This window comes from Cebus imitator, unplaced genomic scaffold (assembly GCF_001604975.1).
Source record: "Cebus imitator isolate Cc_AM_T3 unplaced genomic scaffold, Cebus_imitator-1.0 Scaffold598, whole genome shotgun sequence".
Classification (NCBI taxonomy): domain Eukaryota; kingdom Metazoa; phylum Chordata; class Mammalia; order Primates; family Cebidae; genus Cebus; species Cebus imitator.
Window position 1 is genome coordinate 133,694 of NW_016107913.1, and position 15,648 is coordinate 149,341.

General features: G+C 43.5%; 1 protein-coding gene across 1 annotated transcript; it reads left to right on the forward strand.

The window, feature by feature from the left end:
• The first annotated feature begins 4,613 nt into the window (after positions 1-4,613).
• On the forward strand, positions 4,614-6,057 carry LOC108294720 (transmembrane protein 127-like). Its single transcript, XM_037734259.1, has one exon. The coding sequence runs from the start codon at positions 4,614-4,616 to the stop codon at positions 5,298-5,300; it is 687 nt and encodes a 228-aa protein (XP_037590187.1). The 3' UTR covers positions 5,301-6,057.
• Positions 6,058-15,648: the final 9,591 nt, after the last annotated feature.

Here is a 15,648-nt window from a genome sequence, read left to right on the forward strand (position 1 = left end):
GCCTCCCAAAGTGCTGGGATTACAGGCTTGAGCCACCGCGCCCGGCCGAAAATATATTTTAAGAACAATAGAAGCCAGGCATGGTGGCTCACACCTATAATCCCAGCACTTCAGGAGGCAGGTGGATTCCTTGAGGTCAGGAGTTCGAGACCAGCCTGGCCAACATGGTGAAACCCCATCTCTACTAAAAATACAAAAAGCAGCCAGGAGTGGTGGTGGGAACCTTTAATCTCAACCACTCCGGAGTCTGAGGCAGGGACAATTGCTTGAACCCGGGAGGTGGAGGTTGCAGTGAACCGAGATTATATCACTGCAATCTAGCCTGAACAACAGAGCAAGACTCTGTCCAGAAAAAAAAGTAGAGAAATGAACTAAGAAAAAACTGAGATTTCATTGTCAGCACACATAAAATATGAAAAAAGGCTAATGAAGTTTTTCAGGCTAAAAGGAGTTAAAAACAGATGGAAATATAAACACATGAACCTTCAAGAAGAAATGAATCAGCAATGCCTAGACAGAGCATATGCATTCCTTTTAGTCTGCATAGATTAAATAAGTCAAAATAATGACTTTACAAGACTTGTATATTCTTTCATATTTTTCTTGGCTTGATGTGTTTATATACCATATAGGGATTTAAATACTCTTCAAGCACTTGAACATTGAAAAGCAAAATTCAGTCTAGACACCTGAAAATCTGGCAAGTCAGAAAAGTTCTAGAAGTGCTATCTGAGTAGATGTTACAGAGTATCTGAGTCTGGAATGAATATCAAAGGCTTTCATGCTCACTTTGCACTGGGGAGAGTAGTCTTACTTAACAGGAAACAAATGTGTGTTCACTGCCTGATGTTGATATGCTATGGGTAATTAGATTTTGCATTGTACACAATTTTAAATTGGGGTAAGGTGATGATATGTGCATATGTATTCATGTATACATGTAAATGTATGCTTTATATATACATATGTGTGTATATATGTATTTTATATATAAGCCTATAGTCTCCGTATGCTTGATATTAGTCTATTACTAAAAGTTTTTTAAAATTTTTTGTTTTGGGACTACACTAGTCCTAATTGAATACTCTAAAATATTGTCTATTAGTAGCCCAATAATGTGATTTGGTTCACGATGTGCCTTCTTTATTTCATTTTCTATCCACAAGGATCTTGTAAATTGTGCTACTGGGACACAAATTATTATTGTGATTAATTTATTTTTATTTCTTTTGAAGATTTCAAAGACAGATAATTAGTGGTGCTACCTCTAGTTAGAAGTGACTGGTGATACGCTCCTAGAATATATTATTACTACATTTGTGTTACAATTTATAATGAGAAAAATAAACAGCAAAAGCATATGATTATTTCCATAATTTAACTTACATTTTCCAAAACTGGCAATAACTCGTGTAATTTAGATCTCATAAAAGAAACAGAGATGCTCTACTGAATCTAAAATCAAAGCCCATGAAAACCTTTTATACACAATGTAAACAGACATGTTTAAATAAGCATCTGCCAATCTAATCTGATCATTTTGCTCATGGTGTATTTTTTGCCCATTTGGCATGTTTTTATGCAGTAATTTATACACAACACTGTATCAGCATATATGGGGGTATACAACCAGCTATGTCCTATTACATAAGTTACACAAAAAAAAGTTTGACCAAAAAAATTGCTTTCTAATGAAATATGTAGGGAACATTTTAAGATATGAAACTTGTTAACCTATTTTCCAGAAGAGCCCACAAGGGCATATGCTGTGCCCAGCCCTTTGGCTACAGTATTACTCCTCTTGAACAGACTGGATGTCTACTCCAAGGCAGAATTTGTACATTTAGTTCATAAATGAGCCTACCACTTTCGAAGTCAACCCTTTGAAAAGATAGGAAAGAGGTACATGCATTTTACTCTCCAAAGAGGGGTTGTTTCTGGAATGCTTTTTCAATCTGAAAGTAGCGATTATTAGTAAACAGAGGCGGTAACAATGTAGAATCAGGAGCATGCACGAGGTTTGCAGCTGCCAGTAGTTAACATTGTTTCTGTTCACTGTTTTCCAAAGCGCTGGTTATATTAAAAAGAAAAAAAATCAGGGAAATTGTACACAATGAATATGGGTTATAATCCTATCGGGGCTGCTCCTCCTATCCTCCACCTCCAATTTTTGCAGATGTTTATTTGGTGATCTCGTTAAAGTAAAACCTTTGATCGGCTCGCAATGAGCCAGGTACAATGGACACTAAACGTCCTGTGCGCAGCTTAGATTTTTTTTTTTTTTTTTTTTTTTTTTTTTTTTTTGAGACGGAGTTTCGCTCTTGTTACCCAGGCTGGAGTGCAATGGCGCGATCTCGGCTCACCGCAACCTCCGCCTCCTGGGTTCAGGCAATTCTCCTGCTTCAGCCTCTTGAGTAGCTGGGATTACAGGCACGCGCCACCAAGCCCAGCTAATTTTTTGTATTTTTAGTAGAGACAGGGTTTCACCATGTTGACCAGGATGGTCTCGATCTCTTGACCTCGTGATCCACCCGCCTTAGCCTCCCAAAGTGCTGGGATTACAGGCTTGAGCCACCGCGCCCGGCTACAGCTTAGATTTTTGTGGTCCACTGTCTTGGAATGTTTCAGACCCATTGGCAAGATGGTCTCTTCTGTAAAATAGCCTCAAAAAGATTCATTTTTCTTATGGCATTTAACTCTGGTTTTGTCTAATTCTCTTTATTTTTGTTCAAGGCTTAATCAGTTTTGTCATTTTATTTGGTAGTTCACGAGAGTCTAATGAGATCATGGGATTTCATCCTCTTTAACTTATCTAAATCTGGATAGCCTGAAGTTAGTTAAAATATTTTGAAAAAGCCCCAGGGGAGTTCTGATACACTGACTATCCACGTTGAATCCCAGACTTAGGTGAGAATGTGCTACTCTAATTGACTTCTTGTTTCTGGTTCCTGTAGCACTGATTTGTCCTAGAGAGTTAACACAGTGGCTTCCATCTGCAAGTTACCTTCCCACCTAGTGTGATCACAATGAGACGATGATGACCATGGTGGCGCTGCGTTTTGGTTCATGGTTGCATACCCTGTGGTATATTAATATGCTGGCATTCTGAGGATTGACTCTTTCATGTGTGCCATTTGTACGCATGTCTCTGTCTTTGACTCTGAGTTTCAGAGAAGAAGGTCAGATCTTGGAGTTTAACAGTCTTAGCATGTAGCCTCTGAGCTGTTGTCCAACATTGCCTAAGCTCACCTTATGTGAAACAATCACCATTTCATCTTATTAACTCTCAACTGTCTTTTCTATGAAAACCATCAAATGCCTAAAGCATTTATCCTCAGATCATGGGGGAGAAGATACACTCTAATCAGATTTGTGCAACAGGCATTTTTAGTACCACCTCTTTCCAATTAGCCCATAGTATTCCCTGCCTTCTCTGGATAATAACCAGAATACCACCACCACCAACCCCACCACATGTTTGTATCATTAAAATAGAAGTTAACATTTTGGGCTATTCACTATGTTCCAGGAACTCTGTATACTAAGCACGCTGCATTATCTTAATTTCAACAAAACACTGTAAGGTAGTTTCTGTCATTTTTTTCCACTTTATAAATTAGGAAACTGAGACACAGAAATTTACCCGCATAGAAGATCAGCCATATGTGGTAGTTTCAGTGTAGGGAATTAAAATCTCATTTCATCAACCACAGAAAAATAACAGCTCTTCTGATAGTCACTATCACGGAGCACCAACTCTACATCAGACATCGTCCTAAGCATTTTTGCTTCATTTAAAAAATTGGCGTACAAAGAATGGTGCAAGCTCATCATCAGTAATTATAGATACAAACTAATATTTTGAGAACTGAACTAGTGAAATCCATAAAAATGGATATGACATATTTTTTACAAATGCATGAATTGAACATTCAGGAATATTTATTGCTCCGATACAAGTGACACGGGGAAGAATCTCAGGGCTGCAGGACAGAGGGATGTTACTGCAGTGGAGTCGGCAGAAGGTGAATCAAGATTACGTCCTATCCTGAGAAAAGTTATCATCAGGCAGAGGAGATAATGGGTTTATTCATCCACAGAGCATAAACAAACGACCTCCACCACCATGAGAACATCAGCAGATCCTATCCAGGCAGCATCTGAGGCAGGTGGTGACAGGTGCACTCGAATCGCCATCCACTGGACAGATCCCTACCACACAGGTACATTTAGCCAGTTATCAGATTCTAAAGGCAATAGACTTCAATCATGATTAGTACTGTTTTTTTATGCTATATTAACTTAATGAGCAAACTTATAATACATTGTGTTTATATGTGGCTCTGTGTTAAGAGAATATGTGGACCGGACCAGGGCCTGTCCGGGCGTTGCGGGATTGGGGCCTGGGAACTCGGCCCCCGGCAGCCAAGACGCCCGGGACTGGGCTGAGCGGCGCGATCCCCGCCCCAGGCCTGCCGACTGCCCCGCGCCGGCCTCACCTGCAGCGCACCCGGCGCGCAGCTCTCCTCCACCGGACTGCGAGGCTCTGCGCGCCCCGCGGAGGCCGGCGGCCACCAGCAGCGACTGCGGAGCGACGACGGGCGGCCCTGGGCATGTACGCCCCCGGAGGCACAGGGTGGCCCGGTGGGCGCCGGCGGAGGAGCCCGGGAGGCAGCGCTCTGCCCAAGCAGCCGGAGCGCAGCCTGGCCTCGGCCCTGCCTGGCGCCCTGTCCATCACGGCGCTGTGCACTGCCCTCGCCGAGCCCGCCTGGTTGCCCATCCACGGAGGCACCTGTTCCTGCCAGGAGCTGGAGGTCTCCGACGTGTTGGGCTGTGTGCACCCGGACCTGCTGAAAGGTTTCTGCGTGAATCCCCAGACAGTGCTGCTCCTGCGGGTCATCCTGTGTTGTCTCTCCGCTTTCCTTCTGGATGTCTTTGGTCCCAAGCATCCCGCTCTGAATATCACCCGTCGCTATGCCTTCGCCCATATCCTCACTGTTCTGCAGTGTGCCACTGTCATTGGCTTTTCTTATTGGGCTTCTGAACTCATCCTGGCCCAGCAGCAGCAGCATAAGTACCATGGATCCCAGGTCTATGTCACCTTCACTGTTAGCTTCTACCTCGTGGTGGGAGCTGGTGGAGCCTCAATCCTGGTGACGGCAGCCAACCTCCTTTGCCACTACCCCACAGAGGAAGAGGAGCAGACGCTGGAGCTGCTCTCTGAGATGGAGAACGAGCCCTACCCGGCAGAATATGAGGTCATCAACCAGTTCCAGCCACCTCCTGCCTACACAGCCTAATGCCAGCCTTGGGCTCTTCCTCGGCAGCCCTTCCCCCAACTCTGCAACTCCTCTCGCACCCAGAGGAGCTCCTTTCCCCAGCAGGCCTCCCTGGTAGGATCCTGACCATGTTCTCCAAACCTTCCCCAGGAGAGACTCTGCCTTTAGGGTTATGCGAGTATCGCTGCTCTCAGAACTGGGGGGTCCACTGTTTTTCTATAATGCATTGTTTCCCTCCTGCGGCATCCTGCTCCCTGCACGTTCACGAGTCATTAGCAGCCAGGGAAGGTCATCCAAGTTTCCCCCAGGATGGACCATATCTTTGGGACCGAGACTTTCCTTGGAGAGCTGCTGAGAGTGGGCAGTCCCAGGAAGAAGCGTCAGAGGCCAAGGGAAAGGGGACTGTGGCCTGCAGGCTCCCATCACCGGGATCAGTGTTTGTTTCACAGCTGTGGCTCTGGGCTGATGTCCCCCAGCCCTCTACCTTCTCGAAGTGACCCACCCCCAGGCCACCTGCTCCAGGGAGTTCTGTGCACTTTACTCTTTGGACTCCTCCTCACGTGTGCCCTGGTTTTGCGGGGAGAGGGAATTGCTGTTGGGAAGGCAGAGCAGTTGCTACCCTCCCTGGCCTTGCTTTGTGTGACTACAGCCCAGACAAGGAGAGCAGGAGCCAGCATGAAACTGAGGCCTCCTGGTGCCTACCAAAGACGAAAGTAAAGGGGACTACGTGTCCCAGCCCTTTCACCTTTTAAATGTGAGTGGTTTTAAAAGGAAAAAAGCAAGACCAGCCAAAAGCAACAGCAACAATATTCTGTCTTTAAAATAGGGACAAGACTGTTGTCACTTTTTAGAAATGTATCCTATTCCTTTTGGCTCTGCAACATTTGGGGCTGTAGCTTCTTCCAAGCCCATGGTAGTCTCTCCCTGAGTCTCTCCCAGCAGAATGCAGCCTCCCTTCCCTGGCCCCTTCCCTCCCAGCCACTGTGGCTCCCGTGGGCCTTCTTGTGGAACCCAGAGGGGCTGAGGACTGTGGCCTGGCTGGTGGGCCAGCATGGTGCTCCTCAGGACTGCAGCACTGAGATGGAACCTGGCCTCAGTTCAGGAACAGGGGCCACAACAGGGCAGGAACCCACCACCCTCCACGTCAGAATACAACCAGTGGGGCCCCGTCACGGAGGCATCAGACCCACCCTGTGAGCCCAGCGGGCCGGGCTGTGTCCTTCAGACTCAGCGCTGCCCTAGACTCTGACTTGGGGCTTCGACCTGCCGCATGCCCCTCTCCCGCTCTTGAAGGCACTCTGGCCTTGCAGTGTGCTGCTGACACTTTCTCTCTCAGCCGTCACTCTGGCCACCCTGTTTGCTCTGGCCCTGACTGAATTTTCTGCCCTGAGCTCTGGGTATAAAGCGGATGAAACTTGAAAGAACTTCAGTGTGGATCCAGATGGCCAACCTGTCCTTGTTACGTTACTTGCTTCTTGGGAATGAACGTCCATTGCTGAGCTGAAAAGGAAATGGATTCCAATCTCCTCCAACCTTGAAGGTTCAAGCAAGACTGGAGAATGGACAACACTATGAAGCTGTGGCTAGAAAGGGACTGTCATGTTCCATCCTTTGGCCAGATTGACTGGGGGTGTCTGGACAGATGCCTGCATGGGTGGTGAGGGCCACATCTGCACATGAGCGGGTGGCTGCTTGCAGCTCACTGCTGTGATGCCAGAGCATCTTCAAAAGTGACTCTCCTGCTCTTCTGGACTCTTCTCTCAGGCAAGAAAGGCTGCTGGCTGCCTCCTCTGTGATGCCTGAGCATAAAGCCAAGGAACTGAATTATGTCTTTCTGTAAAGTCCTGAGTTTGTCGTTGGCAGGTTTACAGGTCGCCAGCTATCTCTGCCCATGGGTGTCTGAGCAGGCAGACTAGAAGACCAGGCACCAGACACACATGCCAAAGGGACCGGTTATCTCCTAAGGAGCTGTAAATGACCCTGTGGACCATTCCATGCGATCCGGACCGCACTTTTTATTCACTTCCCATGCCTCTGGCCTTCCCCTTCTTTCTCTTTTCCTCTGTCATCCTGACACTGATAGTTTGTCATATAAATTCCCCTGGTTGTATTTTTTTTAATAGGAAAAAAAAAGGAAAGCAAAACAAAACCCAGAAACCACAAAGAATGGAAATGCCAAAAAAAAAAAAAAAAAAAAAGAGAATATGTGATTAGACTGGTGCAAGCATGTGATATGTTTGATATTTTTTCCTGCAGTTCGTTAATACACTGGCACTTTGGCATCTGTATGTAGTTACAGCTCTCAAGGCACACAGATTGAAGCTGATAATGCAAGTCGACCCACAGGTAACCAGTAAGTCCAAAAAAATAAGTTTCTGAACCAGCAGCAAGACCAACCAGGTCAGTTACTCAGGTCAGTGTCACTTACTGAGACAGACTGTCCTGCCATGACCTGGGCAAGACTCCTCTGCACATCCGGGTACCCCTGGCCATTGGATTTTAACTGTAACATTTTATAGTTATTCCTGTATAAGACACATTAGCCTCATTATTACAGATGAGGAAACAGACTCAGAAAGGCAAGGTAAGTTCCTCCAGGTTATACAACTAATAGGCGCAAAGCCAAATCCTGAACCCAGAACTGTTTGGCTGAAAAACCGACATTCTTTCCTCCACTAGCCAGGAAACGAGTCTCCTGAAAGTCAGGTACAGCTGCACAGCCATCATGGATGGACGGGACAGTGTGCCTTAAAAAGGATTCATCGTGCCGGGCGCGGTGGCTCAAGCCTGTAATCCCAGCACTTTGGGAGGCCGAGGCGGGTGGATCACGAGGTCAAGAGATCGAGACCATCCTGGTCAACATGGTGAAACCCCGTCTCTACATAAAATACAAAAAATTAGCTGGGCATGGTGGCGCGTGCCTGTAATCCCAGCTACTCAGGAGGCTGAGGCAGGAGAATTGCCTGAACCCAGGAGGCGGAGGTTGCGGTGAGCCGAGATCGCACCATTGCACTCCGGCCTGGGTAACATGAGTGAAACTCCGTCTCAAAAAAAAAAAAAAAAGGATTCATCGTGAGAACCCCAGAAAAGGCCAACAGCGACCAAGGCAGAGTATTTAACTTATAGCTCGGTTTCCAGAGGCTTTCACTTTTCTTATTGACAGTTTCCAGGAGAATTTTTTTAAAACCTCAAAGTTGTGCCCATGACAGAGAACCCTGAAGGAAACTGTGTTACTCACTGTTATGGCTTTATTTAGGCGATATACTATAGTATTAATTTATACTATGCTAAAGTGAAGCATATTCTAAAGTATATTGCTTAAAGAAGGAAGTACAAGCCAACACCCCTTCTCATAGCCAGTGCTTTCAATTATACTAGAAGTAGGCAAGAAGCCACAAATTGGCAGAAGAGTCATAAGGAAAAATACATTTGTAAGAGGAGATTACTCATCATGCTAAATTGTGTTTGTCTTTTGAGAAGAGGGGGGAAGCAGTGTCAACGTAAGAATTCAAATGACTCTCCCTTCACATAAAGACTGTATTTCAGATTTTTAAGCCAAATTGCACTGTCAGAGAGAATGACTCCAAATCTCATAACCGTTACGATGACTCAGGAGCAGTAGGAACTACTCACAAGAGAGTCTGCCTGAGGCACAATTGTGAAGTAAGTGAAATTTCTCTTTCCAGTCCTTGGTGTTCGTTCTCTATATTCCCCCATACCTTCTGACACTGCCTGCTATTGCCCGTTTTATTTTTTCATTTATTGGAAGAGTTATCAGTCATTTACACTTTAGCATGAATGCAGTGTGTTTAGCACAATGTTTTCTCATCTGTGGTAGACTCATGTTAGGAATTATCTCTAAGTGTGAATTAAAAGATTTTGTTAAAAATTTTAAGACATCAGGGAGAAGACAGAAGAACTCTTAAGGAAATCATTAAGATAATTTTCATGTATTCCCTGGAATGATACTATAAAGGCAACTGCTGACCAGACATGGTGATAAATAATTGATGAACAGTATAACTACAGCTTCTCTTCCAGAAACTCCATACTGTGAACTGACAGTTGAAAGATGAAGGCAGGTGTGAAGCTTTGTTTCCTTACAATAACGGAATTTTAGTTTACATAGAACGTTATGCCTACCATTAGACTCTGCTATGTTTCATGCTTGCCCCTTCCTTTTTTGCTAAAAGCACAGAGCCTTTTTCTGCCTCTCAAGTCACCGCCCTGTGCTTCATATTTATTTCTTATTCTCACATACCAAGGTTTCCATTTCTCAGTCACATATTTTCAATAAATGACTGTCTTAGAAAATAACTGGCTAGGCTGGGCGTGGTGGCTCACACCTATAATCCCAGCACTTTGGGAGGCTGAGGCAGGTGGATCACAAGGTCAGGAGTTTGAGACCAGCCTGGCCAGCATGGTGAAACCCTGTCTCTACTAAAAATAAATAAATAGATAGATAGATAGATATAGATACACACAAAAAGTTAGCTGGGCATGGCGCACCTGTAGTCCCAGCTACTTGGGAGGCAAGGCAGGATAATCACTTGAACCCAGGAGGCAGAGATTGCAGTGAGCTGATATCACACCACTGTACTCCAGCCTGGGTGACAGAGTGAGACATCATCTCAGAAAAAAAAAAAAAAAAGAATTGGCTAAGTTAATGCTTCCCAGAACATGTGTAACTAAAAACTGCTTAAAGTTTTCATTGTCCAAACTCTTAAGTGTATTTAAAGATCATTGTTAACCAAATGAAATGTGGTCCAACTTAATTATAAACTTTTAAACAGTAGGAGTACAGCAGATGTTAACTAACAGACCTAAGGGCAGGTGACCTTTCCAGCTTCATCCCAGCAATGAAAACAGCCATCACAACAGCAGGAAGAACACTGGCCAAGCAGCACAAACCATCACTGAAAGGAGAGGGCAATTTTTCTACTCTGTGGACGCAAAAGGTTGAATTCACCTTGATGGGATGGTGGTGGGAATAGCATTAATTACACCCTGTCTGGCACACAGAGTTTTATACAGGAGGAAGGGTCGTCTATGAACATCTTTGAAGTATCCGTTCATTAGGAGCGTTGGAGGATGCGGAGGTGATTATCAATGTTGAGCAGTACTAGAATGATTGGACTTGCTGGCAGCCTCACCCAACCATTCCCATTGCTGCGTTAGGTTTACTCTGATCACATTTTAAGTCCCATTAGGGCTAAAACTTCCCTGGAGCAATCGCTAGGCTGTTACCTCTCCTCTAATAGATATATTATCTCTCTCTTTAATAACCCAGCAATATCTGGAGTTTTTGATCTCTGCTACTGAAAGGAAGCTTGGATTAAAATCTTTAAGTGGTCATAGAAAACAGAGTGAACCCTTTCCCTGTATAGGCAGGCACAACAAAAGCAGCTGTGTGCATGCAGATACAATTCTCGTTCTTAGTCTTGTGGTTCAGATTCCCTAGACCATTTCTCTTTGATCTTCCTCATGGTCTTGCTGTCACGTTGAAATAGCATGGCATACACTCTGGGTACCAGCTTATTAAATAGAGTATTGTTAAAGGAAAATTCCAACTGCGACTCAGCTGATTCACGTATAGTCTCCCTTGTTTACTAATAATTTTTTGACTGGAAAACATTGAAAGGAAGCTTGCTTTTTATTTTTTTTTTTAAGGAAGTTTTAACTGCCTTTTATTTAGAAAAAAATCTTGGAAGTAAAATTTTACCAATCACTTTCCAAATATGTTTAATCCCAAAGCCTTTGTATATGAGGATATCTGCACATAAGTGACTTGGTAAAATCTATGTTCTGCAGTCCTAAACTGATATTGTCATTTTTGTTTGCTTGAAAATGGAAGATACACAACTTAGTTTTTATTGGTAGGAGGAAAGAAATTTGAAAATGCTAGTATTGCATGTTAGCATTGATCAAGTTTTGTGGCTTGTACTTTTTCATAAGAGTAAAATAGAGATTATAACTATAAATCACACTTGTAAAGTCATATAATGTGCATACAGACGTGTGTACACACACATACACATAAAGCCACACACACTTGTGACACCTGGATTATAAGTTTTGGAATCAAATGGACCTGGGTTTTAAGCCTTTTAATCACCGTGAGGCCTTGAGGTTTTTTTTTTAGGCACATTGCCCCTCCATTTCTTCATCTGTAATACAGGATGGATAAAACCCATCTCAGAATACTGTGAGGGCAAAAAATAATGAGCCATAACTACTGGAGTATCCGACATTGAACAGGTTCCAGGAAATAGTGGCTGCTTAGGAGGTTGTCATCCAGACTTAAGTAAACAAATCTTCGTCATTCACTCAAGCTGTGTCTGTGAGAAGTAGCACCTTAGGCACCAACACCTGCAGTTCAGAACATCTGCCCTCGGCTTTCAGTTTGGTGTCCATATTTGATGGCCTGTTTTGTTGGCCTTGGCACCTTAGTAACTGTGGCTTGTGTCTTTTGCGGAAGCCTCAGGAGCCTCTAGCTGTACCTATTTTAGCTACTCTGGAGGACGCTGCCCTAACTTTTAGATTCTCCAAAAGTTGATTTTTATTATGACAGACAGTCCTCATTCAAAATCAAATGCTTTCAAACACAGTTTAGGTACTTCAGGATAATCCATCTAGGTGTGGTATTGAAAAAGTTAACAAGTACATAACTGTACTGTTGTAATGAATTGTAATTCTCTCACCAGATGCCTTTAGGGGAAAGAAAATAAAAATTCCTACAGACTTCTAAACCAGAGAAAATACACTACAGAGAACAGTTATATAATTAGTATTCTCTCACACCCAAGAAACATGTGGCTTAGTCATCCCTATATTGAGATTGTAAGTCCAATGTCATGTTCTGACTCCACCCTATTCATTAATAAAAAGCCCTAATCAAGTATTTATTAAACCCTTGCTGTGTGCATCCCATTTGGTGAGTGTTGCAGCTGGATCTGCGTGTCTTATGATGCTAAGTGAGTTAGGAAAAGCTTGCAGATTCTCAGATTACGTGTCAGGCCTGAACTCTCATCTCTCATATGCCATTCATTTGTGTTAAACCTGGGACAATCTCTTGAGCATATTTGCTTCCCTTTTTCTAGGTCTATGTAATGAAGAGCTTGGGCCCGCAGATGTCTAAGGTTACTTGCAGCTGCCGCATTCTATGATCTTCCTCCTCTTTCCTGAGATGTTAGGTAGAGTTTCCCGAATTGCTAAGGGATCACACTCCTTGCTCCAGCCAGAAGAAACTACATTCATATTTGTCTCATGGCTGGGATTTTGTGAGTGCTAGCATTTTTCCTGGAGCATACCCCTACCCTTTATGAGAATAATCCCCCAGTCATCCCTTAGGTTCTGTTTCAAATACGTTTTCCCAGAGGTTTTCTGTTATATCGACTCCCTTTCCCACTATGCTGAATTAAATGCTTCTCTTTGTTCCCATAGCATCTTAAACTACATTTCCTTTTTTTGAGAGGGAGTCTTGCTCTGTCACCCAAGCTGGAGTGTAATGGTGCAATCTCAGCTTACTGCAGCCTCTGCCTCCCAGTTCCAGTGATTCTCCCGCCTCAGCCTCCTGGGTAGCTGGGATTATAGGCACACGCCACCATGCCTGGCTAATTTCTGTATTTTTAGTAGAGACAGGGTTTCACCATGTCAGCCAGACTGGTCTTGAACTCCTGATCCTTGTGATCCACCCAACTTAACCTCCCAAAGTGCTGGGATTACAGGTGTGAGCCACTGCACCCAGCCTTTTTTTTTTTCTTGAGACGGCATTTCACTCTTGTCACCCTGGCTGGAGTGGCATCATCTCGACTAACTGCAACCTCTGCCTCCCAAGTTCAAGCAATTATCCTGCCTCAGCCTCCCCAGTAGCTGGGATTATAGGCGTGCACCACCATGCATGGCTGATTTTTGTATTTTTAGTAGAGACTGATTTTTACCATGTTGACCAGGCTAGTCTCAAACTCCTGACTTCAGGTCATCTGTCACCTCTGCCCCCCAAAGTGCTGGGATTACAGGCGTGAGCCACTGCTCCCAGCCTTAAATGATATTTCTTATAACATTCACTGCCTTGTGCTGCGTTGTCCATTTGACCAAATTCTTCACCAGATGGTTGGTTTCATGCCTTACTTACACATTGTATTTTCAGGCTCTAGTATAAAATTTGTCTCAAAATAGGTGTTCAAGAAATAATCTTAGAATAAATTAGGAGTTGACTTCTCTGTGAAATCCTGGAATGGCTCCTATTTATAGTGCACAATGTGTTACTCTACCCAGGTTACCCTTCAACAGAGAAGAGCCATCCTACAGTCTGTAGGCAATAAAAAGCTCTTAGTATCCCTCTCCAGGAATTCCACAGGGCAGAAGACACCCTGCCCCCAAGATTATCCCCTCTTCCCAGGGACAGCTAGGATGCTATGGTTATATAGTGTAAAGGCCCAGCCCCATTGCCTAAATGCAAGGTAACTTACAGAGCCATCCCAGCACCACAGCCCTCCCTGGGAACAGCTAAGCGAGATATTTGTGTGACCACATCACAGTTCAGTTCCTTTTTTCCACCAGTGGTATTTTCCTTACTCTGACTTAAGTGTTGCTCTTTAAGAACTCAGCAACAAACTTCCTGCCTGCAAAACTCAATCTCTGAATCTGTTTTCCGTGGAACACAACCTTTGAGTGGAATACAATCCCTCCTTACAAAGGCTTGCACCACAGGACTGGCCTGGTTTTCCTCTCCTCACCATCCACTTGCCTTCAGTTGCACTGTCTGTCCTTCCTTACATTCTTGAAACTTGTTTTTTCTTCATAGGTACTTCTGTTACTTCTAGTCCTTCTTTCTAGAAGTTCCTTCTTGGTATATCTCATGAATGACAATATCCTTTTGGTCTCAATGATTCTATCCGTGTCATCTTTCTGGTTGTTTCTATAAAAAGGCCTTGCTTTGAGATCCCACTCACGGAGATCACCCTGGTATTCTGCTCACTACCCTAGTTATTTCCATTACAACACTTTCATAAATAGAAATGTTTTTGCCTCCTAAAACATTGATCCAACAACTAAACATCTGTAGTCAGACAGTAACAAAAATAACAATAACACTTACATAACACCTATTATTAACCAGGCACAGTCTGAAGGGCTGTACGCATTGAATGCTCATAACAACCCTATAACATAGCCATCTGGTTAGGCTTTGTGTCCCTACCCAAATCCCACCTTGAATTGGAATCCCCAGGTGTTTAGGGAGCGACCTGGTGGGAAGTGATTGAATTATGGGGGTGGTTTCCCCCACACTGTTCTTGTGATCCTGAGTGAGTTCTCACAAGATCTGATGTCTATAAGTCAATTTCCCCTGCTCTAGCCAGTCCTCTCTTTCTTGACTCCACGTGAAGGTCTTTGTTTCCCTTTTGCCTTCCACCATGATTTTAAGTTTCCGGCCTCCCCAGCCATGCAGAACTGTGAGTAAATTACACCTCTTTTCATTATAAATTACCTAGTCTCATGTAGCATCTTTATGGCTGTGTGAGAACAACCTAACACAGATAAGCACTATTATATCCTCAACTTTGCAGATGAGGAAATGGAGGAACAGACATCCCACAGCAAGAAGTGAAGCTGAGATCCAACTACCTACCAAATTCATGCTGTTAACTCTGTGGTAGGTGCTATATGACCACATTTTAAGTAATACATGGCCAACGAATGAAACAATGAGTGGCTAGCATAGAAACTACTCAAGTAATTTTTCTGTGGAGGGTATTAGAGTTGGACATAAAGCTTAAAACGCAAAATTTAATATAGATCCCTTTGACAAGAGAAATAAACTGAACTTCTATGTTGAGTCAGTAGTTCTACCACTGCTACAGAAAAGGAGCCTGTTATGAGCTGGTGTCAAATCCAATATGTTGCCCATTGTCTACTTGGGTATCTGTGTTCCTAACCTCCCTTTCATAAGCAGGCAGTTCAAACATGAATGAGCCACTCAACAGAAGTTATATTTGAAAGTATTACAATCTATTATACTAAGACAAAAATTAGACATAGTCCAAAATTTGAGGGTACATGCTTTTCTTTTAGATCACTGTAGATAATATTAGAGTACATCTAACTTTACAAATGGCAGGATGATTGTTTGGTAATACAATGCATAAGAAATATCAGCTCTAATAAAAAGTTTCCACTCTCCAAATTTACTTATAGATTTTGTCTACAAAATGCTAAAGTTCTGAAAGTAAAGTGAAAAATGTGATCATTAACCTGAATGTTTGTCTACATTATATCAAACATTTTGTTATTTATAAATTGTAAGGCTGAGAATTTTTGAGTTTGTGCCCAGAAACTCTGGCAAAGGTATTAAGTCAATGGAATCCAG